At 42.7% G+C, this 23799-nt stretch overlaps 3 protein-coding genes across 3 annotated transcripts in view; 2 read left to right on the forward strand and 1 right to left on the reverse strand.

The window, feature by feature from the left end:
- Positions 1-9156, reverse strand: part of POLD1 (DNA polymerase delta 1, catalytic subunit) — a 35360-nt gene extending 26204 nt beyond the window's left edge. The window contains 9 exon segments of the mRNA XM_078859180.1: positions 258-424; positions 1235-1364; positions 1488-1590; positions 2697-2865; positions 3645-3770; positions 4330-4470; positions 5760-5876; positions 6801-7041; positions 8794-9156. Coding sequence (XP_078715306.1) covers positions 258-424; positions 1235-1364; positions 1488-1590; positions 2697-2865; positions 3645-3770; positions 4330-4470; positions 5760-5876; positions 6801-7008 — 1161 coding nt within the window. The 5' untranslated portion in view covers positions 7009-7041; positions 8794-9156.
- Positions 1-23799, forward strand: part of BET1L (Bet1 golgi vesicular membrane trafficking protein like) — a 355770-nt gene that overhangs the window by 197747 nt on the left and 134224 nt on the right. The window lies entirely within an intron of this gene.
- ARL1 (ARF like GTPase 1) overlaps positions 9560-23799 on the forward strand; it is a 40128-nt gene continuing 25888 nt past the window's right edge. The window contains exons 1-2 of the mRNA XM_078859176.1: positions 9560-9710; positions 23311-23448. Coding sequence (XP_078715302.1) covers positions 9707-9710; positions 23311-23448 — 142 coding nt within the window. The 5' untranslated portion in view covers positions 9560-9706. The remainder of the gene's footprint in view (positions 9711-23310; positions 23449-23799) is intronic.

Consider the following 23799-nt stretch of genomic DNA (forward strand, 5'->3'; position numbering starts at 1 on the left):
GTAAACTGTATTCCCATCTCATTGGCATTAATTCACAACATAGTTGTGGGCAGCAAAGTTCTGTGCAGCAAAATGAGTAGCTCTCCTGTACTTCTCAGTCGACGTGTACCACCTTCACCAACCCACACTGATTACTGAGAGCATAAGGGAGGCCCTCATCAAGCAGTGGTTTTGCAAAACGGCCACACGCATATCGTTTCTAATTTTTTCTGTCACGACCCGATTCATGTGGCCTTTGCGAGGTCGGTCGTTCGCACCTTCAGCAGTTCGCCCTCGTGTGTGAAACTGTGCACCTCGCACCCCACGATGGGGGCACACGTGTTGAGCGTGAACACGTTCCGCACAAAGGGATCGCGCTCCCCCTGACGTAAGACCATGTTAGAGATCTGAATCACCGGGTCCTTCTCCGGCTCCGGGAAGATGCCTGCACACATGCGAGCAAGTGGGCGGGCGGACCAGGCAGGTGGAAGATGGAATGAGTAAACATTAAATGTAAGAAAAAGGTCATTAGTGAGTTGTGGAAGAAAAAAGTGTTGACTGCCAGGTGCTGAACACCCATTTTGATGAAAAAGCTGTGTATTTTCTGCAAAGGTTTTGCATACATACATACAAACAAGCAAAGTGTAAAAACTAGACATTTTTATGACAAAGATTGCCCTGGATATGGCATTAATCTTCATCAAGTGATGGCGTCAACTATAAAAACACACAAGAGGGAGTCAAAGAAAAACACCTCAACTCTTTTTCCCATAGTTATGGCTCAAAAACACAATTATGGACTGTGGTTTTATGAGGTGAAGAGCAAGAGGGGATCAGAAGGGATAAATATCGTTAAGCAATGGGACCTGCCCGTGCGCAAAGCAAATGAACCCTTCCCTGTTCCGAGACGTCTGGATCCCGTTCACCTCTGAATCTCGGAACATGCAAACGGCTCAGAGTAAACTTTAATTCGAGGCAATACGCCGTTATTTTTAAAGGCATTGTACTCACCACTGAGAGCTGTAGTGACACGACCGCACTCTATGATAGCTGGCGCCAAGCTGTGCCATACGCCCGACCACCATGGCCTTATGGGAGGATCGGTACCGATAAAGTAATTTTATTTTAGTTTATATTTCGGTTCGTAAGTGCGGGTATATTCGTAACTCGGGCGTTTGTAAATCGAGGAGTGCCTGTAGTAGAAAATGCCATTCTACAACCAAATGATTCAACCACTCATTGTCATGAACTGCACCTTTCCTCCCCGCGCACTCGATGTCGAAGCTGAGCACACGCAGCGGCGCGATCGCCTGCCACTCCCCCTCGGTCGGGTGGCTCACAAAATCCGTCACCGCTACGTCCACCTCCAGCTGAACAAGGGACATCTGCGAAGTACAAATATAGCACAGGGAAGTTTTTTTTTTTAATTCTGAACATGCCGCAGCAAGCCGGCTCAACGCGGCAACGGTGAACGGGGTAAAGGAGAGCGGAGAGTGGAGGTGACGCACCTTGCCAGGCAGATCCCCAGAGGCTGACTCCTCACGCAGTCGGTACTTTCCAGCTGGAATCTCGATCCAGTTACACCCCACTACTTTATGGTCCACCATGAACCTGCCTCAATGAAATTTCACACATACACACACACACGTCAGTCCACTCAGTTTCAACGTTAGGGCCGTAATCCGTGAATTATTTCCATGCAAAAATTGTAAATGCACAAGGTTATTATGAATCTTATTCAACAATTATTGTGAGCATGAACAAAACCCTGCAAATTTTATATTGACAAATTCCATCTATGACGATGAATTATGAAGTGGCAGGGCAGGTGAACAAGTGTTGCTCATAGGATAGATAAGAGGTCACTTGCATAGATTTCAAAAACAATCCCGTAATATCTACTTCCATGGACCATTCTCCAAAACAGGGTGATGCACTGCTCTGGATCCTTCATCTCACAATGATGCTGATAGCACAATTGAAACACATTTTGAGATAAATATTGAACAATGACCGACAGAAAATCCATCGCATTGACTTTGGTTTTCACTTATTTACATATTTTTTCCAGCTCCGAGCACAAATAATATTGTTTTACTGCCACACAAAAAAGGATCTCTGATAGCACACTAGAGAATGTGAAGAGTCCCAAGCGTGGGTAAGGGGCAATTGAAGGGAACTCAGAAATAATTGTGTGAAAACAACTATCAGAGGGGGTGTTCTCTAATACGCATTGATGCACTGGCAATTGGGCGTTCCCAATGTATGTATGTTGAACTTCTTTTGCACCGTACTTCGCCCGCCATGCTAATCGGATTTGCGGAGAATGGCCATTTATCAATATCAAGCTAATTTGCTGGTCAGCACAGCTTCAATAATTGATTCATAATTGATTTTAGGGTGAGGCCACGTGATAATCTGTCATTATGCCCTCCCCACCACCCGACAAAGCCAATTTTTTTTCACATTTACCGCTCCAATTATTATTAATTTGTTTGGCTATATCGGGTGCAGGAGGGTCTTACTTCAGAAATTCGCCCAGATCATTACGTGAACCTAATACAAAAAAAAACCAATTATGAATCATCGGCTGCCATAAAACTACACGTTTAATTTAAATATCATTATTTTAAAAAGACAAAAACAAACAAATCTACGTCGGTGCTGAATACATTAGGCTGCCGCCAAGGCTAACTGAACCACGTGCATCTACAAACCTAATCTCGAAGTCAATGTTGGCCTCAAAGGACAGGTAGCAGTGCTCGGGGAACGAGTCGAAACGAAAGCCCTGCGTGAGCAGCCGCTTGGCGGCCGCAACGAGACGAGGCAGAGCCACCGTCACCTTCAGGAAGTTGCTCTTCTGATTCCCGTGGAAGCCATATATACCTGAATGGAGGGCACGCAGAGAGGCGCAAGCAGCACCATCCATCAATTAATCGATGAGTATGTGCACGTGGACATCCATTTTGACAATGCACTGCTTTATCACGGGCTCCCGATATCGTGCGGGTTGTAAGGATTTTTTTTTTAACAAACTTTAACATGCTGGTCATTGGGTTGGTGAAGGTGGGGTGTGTCGATGTTGGAACATAGTATAACTCAGCAATGGATTTTGCTGCACTTGTTTAATTTTCACCATTCTGATTAATACAAATTTACATGTTTATCCTTACCGAGCGTCAAGTTTAGCATATAATCACCATGTACCTGCCAATATCAAGCCAAACATGCCAACCACTTACAGAGAAACAAGTCTGGTGAAACAAGTGACCGTAGGAAGTACAGATATTTGGTTGCCGTTAAATAATTATGGATCTTAAGTGTCATCCCCTTATTTGTGTGGGGTTTGTTACAATGCTCTGGTATACCCCCAACCATAAAAATAAACTTAAATTGGGAAAAACAACCTCCTGAAATTGAGTCTTGAGATTCAGTCTACTATTAGTTCCTCGCCCATCAATATTTATACAATTCAAATTTTCCCAATGAGGTTAAACACACAAAATGATTTACTACATGTATTAAGTGCTCTAGCTTCATTAAAAAAACAGTTACTATACACTCAGATGAGTCGTGAAGGTCAGAATTGTCATTGCCAAAAGTCTGCAGTGAATGCGAAAAGGCAGCGTCAGAGGTTGTGATTGAAGATAGGAAATGGGACGTACTCTCCTTGACGCAAATGTCAACAGCCAGCACCGCATGGCTCAAGTTGTCCTTGTTAGACCGCATGTCCTTAATCACCGCGTTGTTAAGCTCTCTCTTAAAGCTGACCAAGTGCTCCGACTTAAACCCTGCAAAGCACAAAAAGTGTTACGGTTCGTATGATCAAAGCTGATTTTAATGTTGTCTGTAATTCCAAAAAGGTTTTCAAAGTACGTTACTCCCATGTGCACACGAGTGCTGGGCAGCGATCATCTTTGTTAGTGACCAAGGGTCAATGATCGAAATTTCTTCACGTGGCTGGGAAGCTCAAGTCAGACCATAAAGCTGGTGCAACTTAGAACCTGGATTTAAATCCAGCTTTCAGCCACCAATGATTTAATCTGGTTCTCAAGTATAACTTCTTGAAGGTTCAAACATGTTCACAAGTGGCTGCAAAAAATATATATACAGTATTGACGACCATGCAACAAATATGTAGCCTCTAGAATCGATAGGTCACTTGAAGGGATCTCAAAAACTGTTCTGTTATTTCTTCCATGGGTCATTATCCAACACAAGGATTTATTCTCTGCTCTGAAATAGCTCAGCATGGTTACTTCGTCTTATGAAATAATGACAATAGCACAATGGGAATACAACAGAGAAAAGAGAAAAAAATTAACTCATGAAAGAAAATGAGGTAGTCACCGGTCTGGGCAGCCACATAGAAGTAGGGCGCAAAGCCGTGAACGTGGCAGCACAAGCTGTTGCCCTTGTTGGTGATGCCAAACATGCGAACCACGGGCACTGAGCCCTGGGTGGCTCCTGGCATCCCCGACACATGGAAGCCTGCACACACAACAAAGATAGCACAATGGGAATACAACTGAGATGAAGGTGGGGTGTGTCGATGTTGGAACATAGTATAACTCAGCAATGGATTTTGCTGCACTTGTTTAATTTTCACCATTCTGATTAATACGAACATAACAGCACACACGCAGTGGCGTATCTAATCAACTGTGCAGGCCGTGCAACTGCAAGAGCCCAAGTTCTTGGTTATGAAGATGGGGGAAGGGGGGTAAATTGGACAGGGGGGGGGGGGGCGACTCCATTTAATTTATCGCACCAGAGCCAATGAGAGCTACGTTAGGCCACTGCATGCAAGCTGTGGAAGAAGATCATGAGTCTTGTGCCCATTGAGTTTCACCATCGTCAGCAAAACCGTCGTACAAAGAAGCATGAGCTTTTTTATGACGTAAAGTCAATAATTTCGTAGTGGATTTTCCATGAAAGATTTTTGACGAGTAAATTCTGTAATATGTGACTCGGTGTTTAGAAGTGTGGATGTGCAATAAGGTACAAAGCATTGTATTGTCAATTATTTTTCTTAATTTAAGGTTCACTAATGGAACCCAAAACAAATGTATGTATGTATGTTTCAAGTTTCAAGTTTCATTTATTAGGTATAGCCCTGTGAGCCATTCGGCTCTTGAATCGGGTGCAACCGCAACAAACAAAAACATGAACAAGAATACATCTTATAGTGACTATGTGCAAACAGAAAATCCAAGAAAAGACAGCAAAATATTGCAGAAAAAGCACCGTACACCAACACTGTGTGCAAAAATCCCAGTGGGATGCAAGTCAAACAACAACAACCACAAGACAACTTAGATTAAGGCCATCAGTCTAACTCTGTACTACAACAAACAAACATGGCCAAACACAAAATGTGTATGTATGCAACAAAAAAACTGCACCATACGTAGCCGACCGTACTCATCGGAGGTGTGGGGTAAGGACAACAAACGAAGCACAAGAAGCAGTTCTAAAAAATATAGTTTTCAATTTATATTAAAAAGTGCATTGTTCCAGTGGTTTGCTAATATCGGAAGGAAGAGGGTTACAGGCGGCCACAGAAGCGCATCCGAAAGCGTGCGATCCAGTGACCGTTTTTTGTTTGGTTAGTCAAAAGCTACTGGGTAGGATGACCAGAGTTTACGTGGTTACGTCTGCATTCACAGGACGTTTGTGAAAATGTATTCAAGAGCATGAAGAAGCTAAGAAACGACTGTACTTATCAAGAAAATCATAGCTAAATGTGGAATGAAAGAATGTTTACTGTATAGCCTTACCGATGTAGTGATCGAGCTCGATTTGCTGGAACACAAGCGACTCTTTTTTCTGATCAATTTCGGGTAACGATGGACGCAGCCACTTGCTGTTAAAAACAGACGATGACAGCAGCTTTCCTGAATGACACAAACACGATGCACATAAACAGATACAATTAGACACAACTGTCTTATCCTAACACAACACTTATTGTCAGGTACAAACATTTTTTGTCCTTTACACCATATGCGTCCCTCGTCTGGGCAGTAATTTATAAAGAGCTAGCATATCGTGTTCACAGCTCAGAGTAACTCATTTGGACTTCAGCATTCAGGGAAAATTAAGTATTATGATTTGAAAACGTCAAATATAGAAGAGTCAGGGTCGGGGTCAAACCCACAATCTCCTATATACCAGACGAGGCAGTTAACATCTCGCCACCACGGTGAAAGGAGAGTGGAGGGACAAATTAAGGATAAAACAGGGCAAAAGTATAGGTTCTGTTATTTTACTATTTCAAGATATTTTCTTTAATTAATTTGGCAGGTTCAAATGTGTATTTAAAATTAGATTTGGTTAGTTTAAACCACATTAAAATAGCCAATTATGTAAGTCAACTACTTACCTGGGGAAGCCTCTGTAGAGTCTAAAGACTATTTATCAGGAGGATCCTGCACTGGAATGTTTGGCAAAGTATTTCATCAACATTATCTTAATATCGTGGAAATCCAAAGTTCCAAAAATATAAACCATTATATAACAGGGAATAACATACATTGAGAGCTGTGCTGTAAATTGCGTGTAATGAAGAGTTACAACGATAAACATGATGGCAAAGATGATTACAACAATAACAATGACAGACATGCTGAAGATGAAAATGATAATCATTACGATGACAATTATGATTTACAAAGACGACGATGAACATGATGATTGCCATAATGATGACAACAATTATCGAGACAATTACGATAACAATGATGAAGACAGTGATGACGATGAAGACGATGTGCACAAGGCCGGAGAGCATCACGAAACGCTGCGCGGTACGTGCGCACCGACGGGCACAGCGGCTGCGGCCGACGCCGTCTCTTCCTCGCGTTCCTCCAGCGCCATCTCCGCCTCCAGGTCGTCCATGAAGGCGAGCTCCTCCTCGAAGTTCGTGGGGCAGTCATCGTCCCAATCTGAGCGGGCGCGCTTGCCCCCCATGGCGCCCTGGGAGGATGGCAGCTGCCCCCCACCCACCGTCTTACGCTTGACATCCATGCTCGAGTCAATGATGCCACGTCGCGTTTTTGCCTGCATGCACCATCCACATTAAAGCGCACAGGTGAACGTGACTTCTAATTCAACCCCGGCTCAGGTTCCATTCAATAGAATCGACTGACCACCTTGTAATTTAATGAGGATTCACTGCAACACGTAGGCTTTCGCGACCAAGTTTATGACTTAATAGATTTTTGGATCAAATCGTGTTAAGAGTTGTGTCGTACACCCTCCGCCACCCGACACAGCCAATTATTAGAGTTGTCACGTAAACGTGTTCATAATGTATTGCTGCTGCAGCAGCACACAGGTACTGCTCTTCCACACACCTGTTTGCTGAAAGAGTAATAAATTGGTACACCTATTCACGTAACAACTCTATTACGGTAATTGTCTATGTCGGGTGGGGGGAGTGTACATGACACATTTAACTTATGCAATCTGACCCAAAATTCATTATGAATCTTAAAGACGATTACGTTGGATCAGCCATTTGGACTAAGATTAATGAATATAAAAGAGATAATTATCATGGATCTGCCTATGCAATGATAAAGCAAGGCCAGACCAATGTCACATTCACTTCCGTTTCACATCTGCAAGATGAGAATCCCAGGCAATTCCACCCCGATTGGCAGGTAACCAGATGCGTCTGGTGCCTATAGCGCATGCTATTTTAAAACGTATATCACATACTGCAATATGCACAGCCCTGTACACAACACTGCATTACACACACAGAGTATATACACCATTAATACATACAACAGCATGCCCATACACAAGACTATAATGTAGACACACCATTAAAAACACTTTGGTATATGAACACGATAGTATACGCATTGCAGCACATACAACCCTCCAGACTATGCAATAATATACACAATTCGAAGGTTGCAAGTTCAAATCCTGGTTGGAGGTTGACTCAGCCCATTATCCATCAGTGGCCGGTAAAACATTTCCACTTTGTCGTCAACGGTGCGGATAGACTCGTGCCCTGCCATAGGAAGGTGGAATTGCCACCACAGGCGCAGGCCTGTAAACTGAAGACGAGCACCACCCCAATCCTAACTAGTGGTAGGAAATCACTGCACAATACACACACACAATCAATCTCCAACTACGACAATGGCAATGCGTACGCTAAAGTAACCAACCGTACAGTATTTACAACACAGCGCAGACACTTCCAAATAACGAGACACAATTACCACCACCACCCCGTTCGTAGCACCGACGACGCAAGACCCGAGAGAAAGTGTCAATCAATGCACGACTATCCTAGTCGTGCACACTTACAAACAAATAGAACCAACAAGACTGCGAATCAAGTAGCTGGCGTGCAGCATGCGCTGCTCAGAGGGCCCCGGGTGCTGAATTTTGGAGGGAAAACCACTGGATGGCGGGAGATTTGCTGCTCTGCTTATTGAGCCTCTTGGGGCGCGCTCTCTCTCCTCCACTAAGCACAACAATGCAATGATAAAGCCAGGCCAGGCAATGTCACATGCACTTCCGTCTAACATCTGCAAGATGTGTGAGAATCCCAGGCAATCCCTCCCCGATTGGGCAGGTAACCAGATGCGTCTGCTGCCGAAAGCGCATGATATTTTAGAACGAATATCACACTGCAATATGCACAGCCCTGTACACATTTAAATTTTATTATTTATTATTTTTTACCTACGTGACTTTACCGAAAAAACCTAAGAGCACAGCTCCAATGTTCATACCTCCTCTGAGACACATTACAGACAGTCCCCGAGTTACGATGCTCCGACTTACGATATTTCAATATTTCGATCTTACGGCTAGATCGTCCCGGTCACAAATGAGTATCGAGTGCGGTGTGTAAACACAGTCACTGGGGAGACAAAGGCGGACGTGGTGGCCGTGGTGATGACCACCCACACGCTCGTGTACCGTGCCGGCCTTGATAGGCTCTACTTAACCTCAAACGCGTTACCCCTCCCCGTGTGCGATGTGCAGTAAATATCTCCGGCGTGGGGAGACAAAGGCGGCCGGGCGTGATTACTGTCCCTACCTCCCCCAACCCCCCTCGTTGTGGCACAGTCCCGGCCTTCACAGTTGCTCGCGAACGTTTCCCCACGCAGTCTGTTAACGTCTTTCGGGGAAAAAGGGGGGGTCCTGACCTTACTGAACCAACGCTTGCCCCCCTATAGCAACGCATTAGGGAGTCTCCTTCACCAACATGGCCGCCGCTTGCCCCCCTATAGCAACGCATTAGGGAGTCTCCTTTACCAACATGGCCGCCGCTTGCCCCCCTATAGCAACGCATTAGGGAGTCTCCGTCACCAACATGGCCGCCGCTTGCCCCCCTATAGCAACGCAGTAGGGAGTCTCCGTCACCAACATGGCCGCCGCTTGCCCCCCTATAGCAACGCATTCGGGAGTCTCCTTTACCAACATGGCCGCCGCTTGCCCCCCTATAGCAACGCATTAGGGAGTCTCCCTTACCAACATGGCCGCCGGCGTCTCGTGCGCACCTCGCGTGACGTTCGCTCCCCGCCGCAGCAGCCGCGCGGCTTGACACGTAAATAACCGTGGGCCTTGCAAGTCCAGCAGCGCAAGTCGGCCGGGGCTTGCCAGCTTGCTTATTTATTAAAGTCAATTTGTTTTGTTTGTTTGTTTTTGTGTACGCTCTAATCCTTTCCCGCACTCCGAGTAACGTGCAGCAATGGGTAAGCCGTGTCCTTTTTTTGTTTTTGTGTGAGGCGTTTCGTTCGCCGTTTGTAGGAGTTCGGCGGTGTGGTTGGGTGAGGCCTAAACATCCGCTTGCATGAGGCGAAGAGATTTATACATTAATAAAAAGTCTTTACAACTACGAACTTTAGATTGTACTTAAACTGTACGCTGTGTGTAACAGAGTAAGTCAAACGTTATGGTTATGGGCGCATGCGAGTTTTGTTTTGAATCAATTGTGGATATCTCTAAGCGTACCAGCCTCGCCCGAACTGCATTAAGCCATTTAAATTTACGCGTCTTCGTGCACTCATTTGCATTAAAATGGTTACACAATTGTTGCTTCTTTAAGCTTGTGTCATTGTTATGAATCTATCGTATTGTACATCTGCTTGTGGAACTGATTTCTGGCCATGGTGATAACATACACTTAATTTGGTGGCATTGGGATACCGTCTGCATGTTATCCATATGTTACCCCAGTAGTTCATGTTAACTTGAAAGATAAAAGTAAAGCTTCTGATAACTATTGGGACAAATCTTCTTGGTTCTTTCGGTAAAGTCACGTAGAAGGGAAATAATAAAATTATAAAAATAAAACATAATAAAATAATTCTCACGACGTTTCGGCCACAACGCAAGCAGCCGTCCTCAGGTGAAGAACAGGTCTGCTGATTCAGACGCTGTCATTTACGACAGACCTGTTCTTCACCTGAGGACGGCTGCTTGCGTTGTGGCCGAAACGTCCTGAGAATAATTTTATTATGTTTTATTTTTATTATTGTATTATTTCCCTTCTACGTGACTTTACCGAAAGAACCAAGAAGATGAATCTCTGCAGTCACGAAAGCTTTAAATCGAAATTTATTGGGACAGTTACATGCTTAATTAAGTGGACTCTATTATCGAATAGATTTGGAGCGGCTGCACGGTGGTCAACGCACTGCTTTATTGTATACCTGGGTTCGATTCAATGCTAACATCAGTGGCGAGTTGTGGACGCTACATTTATCACTTCACACTGAGGAGCGTTTGTGAATTTCGGTGGGTTCAAACGTCTTCCCGTGACCGCGGCGGAGTGGGAAGGCCATCATTACTGGATTGATGGTCGTAGATTATTAATTATCACTCCACAGTGTTTCTTTGGAGGCGCAAGGGTTGGTGAATTATTGAGAGAATGCGCTGGGCTGTGTGGTGGCCATGAAATAAATTGGAGAAAGTGGATGAATAAAAACCTTTTACAAGTTTTTGTTACCTCTTGTACGTGGTGAGTTTTCTCCAGGTACACCGGTTTCCAACTGCAGGAATCATAATGATATTAAAAAGTAACTGGCCAAATTTACCAATGCAGGACCCCCACCGAAAGTCATGAGACTTGAGGCTATCCAGAATATATTACTTTTATTATCCTCTATTACTGAGTGAGGTGTATTTGCTGGATGTTCAGCTAATGATTAGTTTAGTTTATGCCTACAGTCGTGACTATAGTTGTGAAATGTGTGGTAACAAAATAAGTGGTTGTTGGCAATCAATTGTTTCATTTAAGGCCGACAATTCAGTGGCATTTAGACAAAATGATGGACATACCTCAATTTGACGATTATTTGGTACAGAGTAATGGCATATTGAGAGGTGAACAAATCGCATGAACAAGCAGATATAAGCCAAGGTGTATCTACTATCGACCACATACATACGGTACTATCGATTAGATTATGTAAAGGACTCGTCGAATATCTAGATGGTGCTGTGGTGTGATGGTTAGTACATCAGGCTTGTAGTCCACGACTTAACTGAAAGAGCGAGGACATTTCCTGTAACATCTGGCAGTTCTCCAGCATTGATTCAAGCAAGCCTAACTGCTGATGAGAATACATGTCGAAACCGGTTCAGCGTTTTCTTGCTGAAATTATGCGCTTCCAGGAGACAGTGGGGCCGAAGTTTGAGTGAAATAGTTATTTTATGAACGAGACGTATTGTCTGCGTATCTCTGTTCCTAGAAACTAAGAATGAACTGTGTTTGAGTGAAGAAGTCCTTTTGTAAAGTATTTGATGAGCACAGATTTAAAATGGTTGATTTCAACACCAGTCATGTGTTTTGGTGGTAACAAAAAAAATGCATGAGTCAATTGCCACATGTATTTCGCCACGTGTTAGCACGGAGGCGGTGTCGTGGATCCACCCACACATAAGTGAGTGCCATCTAGTGGCTGGATAATGGTGTTCTCTCAGAGAGGCACCTGTATGTAGTTAATAATTGGTTTTACTGGTAGGAACCTTCAAGGTTACACCAGCCCACAGGGGATTATTGTGTCCGTCCGTCGTGCATCCAAAAATGGGAGGGGGTGGGGCTGGGTGGGGAGGGCTGGTCACCCCGTGGGGCCCTTATAAAACTCAACGTTTAACCTACTCACGCCGGCTTGTGCCCGCCCTCACAGTCGGCCATATTTGCGGAATACACCACGCCGCCGTTGACCCTGGCCATTGACCGAGCAACCCAACGTTCCTACCAGCTCCCTCCGCAGGAATGTGTTTGATAGAGTACTGTTTTCGTCGGGGCGTCTGAGAGCGCTTTACACGTGATAACCGACTTCAATCGCATCTCATTTCAAACAATTGAAAGGGAACGCCCAGTGGTAGATATGTGTGCGGCACAAGGTGATTCAGTACCTGGCCAGTAAGTGGGAATTAGTTTGCCAGTACGGGGGCGATGATTGCTGTATTTCCAAATTGAGTAAATGGCCTACTCATTTCAATGACAGGGCATGTATAACGCCTTTGAAACAGGTACTTTTACGGCACAGTTATAACCAGGGCGGCCTGCCGGATTTAAACCATGTAACTCTGCAACAAGCGGGGAATGTGCTGCTGAGTATGTAAGCAGTACATTAAATTGTCAGACATGGAGAGCTGGCATGTGTGTGGTTTGAAAATGCTGGCGTGGAGAACCACTGTCACACACCTTGCCCAGTCAATGTAATGCAACTAGTGTCAAACACTGGTGTGTGCTGAATGCTTGAGTATTTGCCCAAGGGGAATTGTGCATTTTTATAATGCAGTTGATTCACCCTCTTGTCACAAGCACTTGCCATCAGCCATTCCTTCTGTTTTTCCCCTGTATGAGTAATACAATAACAAATGTGTGTACAACAAACGGTATGACTTGGCGCTTCAACAATAAGCGCTGTTGCCTTGTGTTCCTCTGCTGCTAATTGCTTTCAGCGTTGCTGCATTGTCAATGCAGGTGAATAGGAGTTGATTATGTGAATAGCGACATAGCCACATCGAAGCCTGAATTTCACTGCCCTGCCCGCACATGGTTTCCAAAGGTTTTTTCACTTTGTGCCTTGTGACTTTTAAATGTCTTCCCTTTAAAAAACAACCTTAGAAATGCGGACCCTGTTTTTTACGCAGTCGTGCTGAGAGTACATTCCAGCTATTATAGTGGTTTACGATTGAGTTAAGATGGATGGGGTGTGGGGTCAGTCATGGAGGGATGATGGCGAGTACAGAAACATGTCCAACCAGTATTTTGCTTTAAAACTGGTGTGGTTGCATTGCTTGTTTGGATTATTGTGCAATGGCGTATTGAGTTTCTGCTGAATTTAATAAAGGACTATTCAACTGCCCAACTAAATGTCTAAAACATTACTTTCAAATGCAAGGGAAAAATCACCACCCATTGCATCAAGTGGGTAATGTTAAACTTTCTTTTCTAGTACAAGATTGCCACGTCACTTGACCTTTATTTAATATTTTGGCGCTCATCATTCCGTTTGCTTAAGCTGTACACTACTACGTATTCGTAAAATGGGGAGTGTGTGGGTGGAGTGGTGGCATAGTGGTTGATTCCCGACTATAGCGGACATCGGTGGCAAGTGATATCTCAACTGATACTGCCCCCCCTCATCTTCACCAACCCGTACTCAGGAGCCTGGTGATGTTATGGTTGGATGAAAGGTGACTTTCAACCAGCAGTGAATTGAGAAAAGGACTGTGAATTACAGTCTATATCGAGGGTTTGTTCCATTCAAATTTCCATTGAAAGTCATAACATTGCCGTGTGTTGACCAACACACCTTAATGTCTTACTGGTAGCATTCAGTGTAAACTCACCATCTTCTGTTACCTGGAGTAACGCGACTGTGTGTGCACAGCGACTGACTTGCCAGCGTCGTCTCTCGCTGTTTACCGCAGCCCACAGAGGCTGATGTCACCCCACGTGTTTGCTCAGTCGGCATTGTGTGGGCGAATTTTTTCTGCACCTACAACTGGGGTCACACGCGATGATGATGACGTCACATTTTATTTGCATATGGGGGTGGGAGGTGGGGTTTTCCCAGTGTCTTAAATGCTGAATTAGTGTTTAAGTGCGTTGCAATACAGTAGTTATTTTATTACTTTACTTGAGCTGTGATTTTGGAGGCGTTTCAATGCAGATTTAATTTCATGTAAAAATTAAATTGGGGGGTTTTTTTCCCCACAGTTAAGGAAGTTTCACCACACGATGGTGGGCGGATCGTATTGAATTACTTGTGAAGGTGTAGAAAGAAAGCAGATGATTATCTTGCTTTCCATTAGGGTGTTCATTTCTAAAAATGAAAACAATCTTGGTGATCTTTATAATTCAAGAAGTGTACTTTGTGACGTGTGATGGTAAAATGCCAGTACGTCATTATAAAATTAAAGGGTTATTTGCAGGGGTGCAAAACACCATTGTCTCGGGATGAGGGTAGCTGTAGGCTGTGGATTCGCTGGCGGTGTTGATGGAACAAATTCTGTGGGCGTTCGTGTCAAAAGATATTAACATGATTCCATCGTTACCTGAGACAGAGATTCTTATCTACAAGCTAAACAATGTCATACTCTGTAGCAGGGGCCGGCAACCAAAATGACAAGAAGAGCCGTTTTTTTCAAATTCTATTTAAAAAATTATTTCAAGAGGCGCAATGAAGTCCTTGAGCCACACGTGGCCCCGAAGCCGCCGGTTGCAAAGCCCTGCTGTATAGAGTGCAAACAAATATAAAATTTGATGCAAATAATATATATTTTTATAGGATCAGTTATGTAGTTCGGTGGTATTTATGCTTAGTGGCCCGTCCATAAATGACGTCACGCGATTTTTGACCCCCCCCCTCCTCATCACACGACTTCACAAAAAGTCAGACCCCCCCTCAAATATGACGTCACACAGCTCTGCCCCCCCCCCCCAAAATAAAACATGCTTCAAATCGCTTTAAACTATTGTCATTGTAGTGCGTATTTAATGTGGCGCTGCCCTCTGATGTTGTAGGAGAAAACATTTATTAAAAAGTCTATTTAATTAAGTAGAACGTGTCTATATTTATTTAAAGTTGCGCATTTTGACGTGACGTCACATTTCTCAAACCCCCCCCTTCGTCACACATCGTCACAAATGTCTGACCCCCCCCAGGTGCGTGACGTCATTTATGGACGGCACCTTATTCACAGTTTCAGACTTGGTCACACAGCAGTGGTTATTGAAGTGAATAAAGCATATTGAGCATGTACAGCCCTTGTCATTGCACTGCTCAATGGGTGTTTCTCCGTGTTGTGCATGTCGTGACAGATTTGTGACCATACTGCAGAACACTGGGTAGTGGGTTTGGAAACAGGGGCAATCCTAAGACTGATTTTGATATTACTTGTGAATGATGTTTTTGCTTCATAATTTATTTTTTATGTTAGCCAATGCTGATGATCAAACTCAGGTCACTGGATTAATTGCAAAGTGCACCGACCAGCTGACCATTTACTTAAAGTTGATGATGTGGAAAATTTTAAATATTACTACCGGGTATCTATGATATTACCAGGTCCCAATCGAAACTCAGCATTTATTGCCCAATGGGGATAAAATGAGAACATAAATACGCTTGTGAACACTAAATAGCTATTACGATTGGACCTTAACATTGCTGAGTGATTAAATATTAACATGTAACAATGCATGTATTTATTGAATACAAATGTTTCATTTGCAATAATGTTTTTAAGTCAAATTACACATGGGATAATACGTAATTTAAGATTCATGCATATTTGTTTCAAGTGGTATTCTAACATTTAAGGCTAATACAGCAATCAAAAATATACCCAAAAGATAAACCAGAAAAGAAAGAGTATAAACTAAGCAAATCAAATTAGATGAAACATCATAGATTTTTTTTATGGAATCGCAACCCCCTAAAAGCAATCTTTGTGGGACCAAACCATCATCTGCCATGATCATTTCACTGCTGGATGGCCTTCGAAAGCTGTTGCCATCTTTCACATATCTGCAATGTATCCACATAGCACCTGCACACAAACTGAATTCATCACTCTGTCTCTGCAGCGTTTAATTCCTTGGCTGCCACTCCATCCTTATTTTGATGATTGCCCATCATTCCTTCTAGCAACATGCCCAAGCCCACTTAATTTTTTTTACCATTTGTATCCATCTTTTATTTAACAAGGGTATTAAATGAACCAATTGAGACACATGAAACATCACCTCTTTCACAAGGAATACCCGGAAATTACTATATTTCTCTCACCTGTGTACGTTCTCTAAGCTGTGTTTTTCTTTCTGTATATCAATGTGGCATTTCAGTACTACCTTGATTCATTAATTATGTTTCGATTGGGCCACTTAATGATTTGGCCAAAGTTGTGTTGGTAAGTCCCTCCACCACCCCACGCAGCCCAACAAATTCCATTGTCACGTGTGCAAGTGTTTAACTGGTCAATTATTAAACAATAATACATATAACAGGTGGAACAATATTGTTTCAACTCCCCAGTAATTTGAAGAACAATTTTCACAACCAAAATTAGATATGACTTTTCCTTTGAAACTACATCAAACACCATCAGGACAAGATCCAAAATGTCATAATCTTAACTTGAATTTCCCCAACACAGAGAAAAAAGTTTTGATTGAAGTTTTTGTGTCCGATCGTCTTCACATGAACTTTGAGCTGTGCAGGCCTGTCATTTTTCTGACATTGATTTATGCAGTTAAGCCAACAGTAGGGGTCACTGTTGGAAAGTAAAAAATGCCTCTGGACTATAAAATCATGATAAATCTTTGTATACAAGTACTGCAGCAAATTTTGAGTGTTTTAATGTCCTCATGTTTAGTGAGTACTGGCTTTAACATAAAGGTGCATTTATTAATAACAAATCAGTCTCGAGACATGCAAAACAACTCTTTCCATTAATCATTAAACTGAATTTGAATTCCATTTGAGTGCGGGATGGCTCCCCTTGCAAAAGTGGTTCGTCTCTGACGCTATAATCAGTTGTGAACTTGACTGGTTTTTCCCGTGGGTGTTCTGCCTCAAACAAGCTGAAGTCTTTTTTGATTAAGTGCATTGTGTCAGCGCTGTTAGTGATGGCTAGAAAATATCAGCCTGTGCTATAACAGGCCTGCCAAACCCGGTACGACTTACAGCATATAAATAAAAGTTAAGTTTAGATGTTTTTTTATCAAGTTGCCTTAAGTTAAGGCTAGAATTTCTTTAGGAGTGTTTTTGCTTTCGACTGTCGTATTGTTTCACTGGTCATAAGTGCAGAAAATAGTTCATACAATATTTGTAGATTGTTGACGTTATCAACGTTTTATTGTTTTTCAATCCAATCTTAAATGTTTGTCGACTGAGGCTCGTGGTATCTTTTGGTAAAATAAATTGCTGGTGATACTGTAAATGCATTTACGTGGCTGTGCAGCTCAACATCTGTTGTGGCACAAGAGCTACATTGCTGTTCGATGTAAACTGGGTTAAAAACACTTTTTTTTCTGAGTACCGCATCGTGCTCCAATTCGGAGAAGCCCACACGTTTGCTACGAATGAGTACGCCCTGTAATGATGTGTGGCTCTGGGCAATGTGAAGGGAACATTATACTTTTTTTATTTTTTGCAAATGAGTAGTAATACCTGTCGTGCCCAGCCCAGTTAGCCTACTTTTATTTAAAAAACATGGCAGGAGAGCATAAAAGAATATATATAAATACACATTTAATAGATTACAAATGTTTGTTTGCTCTATGCAAAAGGGTATATTTTAGTCTTCACTGTGAAACAATAATTGCATGTGTGGGTTTTCAGGTGTAGCGTGTACACAGATGTAATATTACAGTCGTATCCCAGCATTATGAAATGCATTTTTTGAGAGTTCATCCTCAACCATGATCTGCCCACTGCTGGATAAAGGCTTCCTCAATCCCTCGCCCTATGTTAGTCTCGCGATGTGAAATCTATCTAGCACCTGCTCAAGAGCTGATGCCAATGCTCCATCTCTACAGTGGTTGACCTTGGGCAAATTCCCTCCTTTGCCTGCTGCTGTGTCGTTAATCTCCACCAGTGTCCATCATTCCTTCTTGGGATATGTCCTGCCCAAGTCCACTTTCTTTTCTTAACAGTCAATATAAGTCCTTTATATTGTTTAGGTTGTCAAATCTACGTGTTGCTCTCCTGTCTGTTGGTGTAAAGCAGCACACCGATGTGGCTCACAAAAAATGTTTCTGTCATTGTGCTGTGTATTGATTACTTTAACATGGATTAGAAACATGGACATTGACAGACAATTGAACAGCTAAAATGTTGGCAAAGAAGCATAGTGATGCATAGGAATTAATTGGGTTACATTGACCCAATTAATGAGTTGCTTCCATAGCACAAGAATGCTGTTATTGTCCAAAAATAGCTGTGCACATAGCCGTCAGTAGAAATAGCACAATTAGTCATAGGGGAAGATGAACTTCTGGCAGTTTTTTTTTCCTCTGAAACGTAATTCGCTAGTACGTCTCTACAACCATCGCACTGCCAAATGTTTCGCATTCTTTTTGTAGGGTACTTCTAAGCACTGTGTGTGTTGTATGAACTCGTGGATTTATAGAAGTAAAAATGCTTACGTGAGTCCCACTTGTTAAATACATATTTTAAGATGCTGGGTTTTTACCTGGTCAGAGTATGAATGATGATGACTGATGAATAGGTGTGGATTTATCTTGGCCTTGTGGCAAATCATTGCATTAGAATGTATAGCATTTCATTCAAACCATTTTTAGCAAATACTCATTTGATTGACAGGCGGAAGGGTTGCACAGTGGTTATACTCGTGCCTCGCAACAAGAGAACCCTGGGTTCGACTCTCGACTCGGGCAACTTTGTGTGGAATTTTTTTTCTCCCATTTCTGCATGGGCCACATACAATGTAACTGGTATTGGCCAAACATCCCAATGCTGCAAAATCACTCAATTGGGATTAAACAGCAGCAACATTGCTACTAGCAGGAACCTCCTGTAGAGGAGTCTCATCTTGAGACTCGGTGAGGCTTTCCTGGGTAAAGCAAACATAAGCGTAATAATAATCTAGCTTGATTCTGCTGTGTTTGATATTAGTGACTGCGAGCTCGCGAATGGCATGAATGCATTCTTTCTGGTTTTCAGTTTAAAGGATGTGCAATAAATCGCTTGCCAGCACGCTAAAGTTAAACATTTTACATATTTGGTTGTGCCAAGTGCAGCCCCGCACATTTCAACTTTTGATATTGAATCCATTCTGCCAACCACTGATACACTTTAAGCTCCTTTATTTTTTTCAAATATATTTGAAGAGCAATATAACACCATAAAACACAACACAGCATTTAACTTTAATAGTCATGATTATACACATGTGATTGAGGCCAATACTATTATTTCATTTGCACACCCATACATCTGAATTAAACTCAAATACACATGTTCGTCAGTTCTTGTACTGAGTAGACATCCTGTTATTGTGGTCAGTCGTAGTCTGTCACAGATGGGCAATGAAGACTTAGTAACTTGCTCCTCAGGCAATGATTTTTTAACAAAAACAAGCTTGTTATTTTATTGAATATTACAGTGCTTTACTTTGTCGAATGTAATTGCGATGTGGTGCACTTTTCCAGCGGGGTGGCGCACAGTAGTTAGTGTGCGGCTGACAATCGGAAGGTTACGAGTTCAAATGCTAGTTATGGGGATCAACTCTGTCCTTCATTCCTTCTTGGGTCAACGTATGAACTACTACTTAATTCTAGATTTGAAGTTTTCGTGACTGCAAGGATTCATACTCTTTGGTTTTTTCGGTAAAGTCACGTAGGTAAAAAATTTAAATGAATTAAATCACGACGTTTCGGGCGCAACACAAGCATCCTTCTTCAGGTGGAGACAACTTAGCGAAAGCACACCGCTTAAGTGTGTCTCAGAGGTGGTAACATTGGTTTTCCTAACCAGGTAAACTCACCTGCCGTAGGAACAAAGCATTTCAATGACTGGCTTCGGGCTGTAAAAACATGTTCAGTGCAGTTTTTTAACCGAGGTCATTGTCCATTGAGACTAACCATGTCTTTTTTAAAGGAATACCTGGGCGTTACAAACTTAGAAAAAAATAAACTTACAGAGTTTTGTCTACACACTGCATGATGAGGGCCTCGCCATGTCATGTCAGTAATAGTGGTTTTACCATAGCCATGCTGGTCAGTGCCGGTTGGTGAAGGGGGGGGGGGTGCCTGAAACCATTTTAGATCTGATGTTACTTGCTTATGATGTTAACCATGACCGGTAATTGAACTCGGGTCCGTAGGTTCACGGTGCAGTGCCTAACCACTGCGGTGGTCAGTTTAAAAGGTCAATACCAAAATTGTTTAAAAGCTTAATGAGAACGTGAACTGTTAATCACATTTAAACGTTGGCATATATTTTGGGTACATTTTAAGTGAGGAAAACTTTATCGCTCAATCACTGGCATTCATATTTGCCAAGCAACAAGTCCGTATTCTCATTAAAGTCTGAACCATGTAGGAATAGAATAGTTTTCTCAAAAGGAAAGGTGTAAAATATTATCGACTACTTATTAACACATAATATAGGAATATTCAGATGCGTATTAAAATATTAATTGTTTAGAAGAGGAATTAGTGAACAGGACAAACCTAAAGATGGAACATGAGATGGGCTTGTCAGTGGGGAAACTACGAACATTGATTTAAGAATGAAGCTGCATTGCCTGCCTTGTTGTGTCATTTTCAGCTCGGCCTCATTGTTGAGATTGGGACTTCCCCATTTAGTTTTTTTTCCCTAGGTATAGGCTCTGGAGTGCCGATGTCATGTTTTTATTACATGAAGGTAGTATTGCTGCCGCGGATTTTCCCACGAACAAAAACACCTAGATGCTATTTATGTCTGCTAACAGTGTCTAATGTAAACCAGAGCTTTGCTGACTGCATTTACTACTATAACTAACACACATTTGGAAAATATATTGTTTCATGGTCATGATGGTGCACAATTTTTAATCCAGCTCTTTTGAACCAAGGATTGGAAGATCACATACAGATTTAAAAAACGAATATATCCACCAGGATGTGAAGTGGCCATGAGCTGGCAATTACGTAAATTGAGGCTTAAATCCAGCTGTGCTGAGCTTTGAGCATTATTCTCTCGAAGATGTCAGTAACAAACGTTCATGGAATATGGCCAACAATGCCAGAGCAGGAGGACTGTATAAGAGACTTAAGTAATTATTAATAAATTATATTTTGAATGTAAATACTTTGATCAATATCACTTACCTTTATTTTGTTTTATTGATTTATGCTACATTTACCCTTTTAAAATGTATTCTTTGATACTGCATTTCCTGTAATTGCATTTGGGATTTCTATTTTCAATTGAACCTTATGGTGGGACCCCGGGGTCCCGAATAAACGGAAGTCAAAATCGTAAATCACGTATTTATTTTTGGTGACTCCGTCCCACCGCGCACATTGACGCCGCATCCCACCTGGCGCAGATCATTCTGTTGTCATGTCGTCCAAGCGCAGCGAGGACAAATGCGCATAAGAAACAAAACTTGGAAACTTTCATTAGCGCATCGTGTAGAGCTCGTCGAGAGGAATATAGATTGCTCTATCGTTCGCCTTCAACAGACACAAAATGACGTTGCAACGCAGTTTATGTGAGAGCTGGGGGCTTATGAGACCCTGGGGTCCCGCCATAAGGTTAAATTGTTGCACTATTTTTGTGTACCTTCTTTCTAACCCTGGAAATAGGCTTCAGTCTCCATGTGCTCTCGCTTGGTTATATATTAAGATGTGTCTATTTGACTAACAAATTAGTAATTTACAAAGTTTTGTCAGTTCCATGCTGGATGAAGGCCCCCCCCCACCACGCGCCATGTTAGCGATGCTTTCTTTTTACCACGCTCGGTTACTGAAGGTGGTGGCGGTTGGGTCCCCAGGAGCGATTTGGATATCACTCGCTGCGACATCAGCCATTACCAGGAATCGAACTCGGGGTCACCTTGTCCATAGCGCAATACGATTACCACAGCGAATCCCTCCCCCACCCCTATTTTTATACCCTCCCTTTTTACCTGATTCTGAGTTTAGCCTAAACCGTGGATTTGCTTGGTGACACTGCCTAGCAATAGCCCGTTCACCATTTGTTGCGAAGGTTCTTGCTTTGAAATCCAGCGGCCACCCTGCAGGCATATTAACCTCAGCAATACACGCCGTCTGCTTTCCAGTGGACGGCAAAGATCCCCTAAGACGTCATTCGAAAAAGTCGGCTATTATGTGCCGGCATCGTGATACAAATTTTACACATTTGAAAAATATATCTGCAAATTGCTCAATTCCAACATACATATCAATCATCGTCCCCTACTGTAAAAACTTGGCTGGACCCTACTGAATGAGGGTCGTGAGACTCAGTGAGGATTTCATAGGTTAGCAAGCATTGTCTAGAAGGTGGACGTTTTTAATTCACCAGCCCTATGCCCGCTGAAAGGTTTATTGCAGCCCGAGGCAAATTTTCAGATAAAACCCTCTCTCCAGCCTCCTCAACCTTTCTGAAGCTCCCTCTTGAGACCCAAACTGCCCTATCCACCCCCCACCCAGTCTGCCATCAATGACGAGCCCATTTACGCAGAAATACGTTTTAAAATGCGTTGATATAATTTTACTTGTGCCTGCAGTTGTATGAGTGGCATCATGATCTGGTTTGGTAGGCATAGCTCTGACAATGTGATCCACCATCCCAATCCAGACAGAATAAATGTATTTATGAAAGCAGTAGTTTGGAATAATTGATCCCTTCCCCAGAGATGTGATTAATTGTTGTGATATTCAATTACATGGAAAATTTTGTCATGACTTTTTTAAAATTTTGTCGTGACCTTTTTCAAATTTTGTCGTGACTTTTTGGTTTATTTTAATCGATTCTTTATTCAATAGTGTGGTGTATGGTGGCATCTCTAGTGGCTGCAGAGGTTGATGTGAACCTATTACGTACAACATAAAATAATCAATCGTTCCATGCACAATTGCAATGCTTGTATCATGACTTAAGAATGAATGAGTCAGCATCTTACTTCACCGTCTTAATCTCCCCATTGCAGATGTTTATACACCGCACAAAGTACTAATATAAGGCTGCATCAACAGATGTTAGCCGTGGCCGTAAATCAAATGCAGGTCACTATGCCACCTTTGCACGCACGTACACACACCCACACGGTATCCACGAATTAACATCCTGGCCTCTCCTTGTTGTTGCACAGGTGGGATATTCTCAGGCCTGCTCGCCAAGCTGTTCGGCAGCCGGGAGATGAGGATCCTCATCCTAGGACTGGATGGTGCTGGCAAGACCACCATCCTGTACCGGCTGCAGGTTGGAGAGGTCGTCACCACCATCCCCAGTGAGTGGAGACTCTACTCTGAGCTCAATAAGGTCGCACTCATTACACACAAAGTGCTTGCCGCAAATGAACCACAATACATTGCTGATTTCGTCAAGGAGAATAAACCATCACGCGAACTCCAGTCATCCTCGCAGAGGCTTTTGGCTAGCCATTGAACGAAGACGGTCACTGCATCGCGTGCTTTCAGATGCGCTGATGTGGCCATCTGGAATGCCCTTGTTTCCAAGCCACTGGAGCTATGCACTTTTAAATCTGGACTGAAAACACATTTATTTAGAACTGCTTTTTGTGTTTAGCTTGTTGTTCTTCCCCCGAACCTCCTATTAGCACGGTTGGCTACGTGCGGTG

Source organism: Lampetra fluviatilis, chromosome 8 (assembly GCF_964198595.1).
Source record: "Lampetra fluviatilis chromosome 8, kcLamFluv1.1, whole genome shotgun sequence".
Classification (NCBI taxonomy): Eukaryota; Metazoa; Chordata; class Hyperoartia; order Petromyzontiformes; family Petromyzontidae; genus Lampetra; species Lampetra fluviatilis.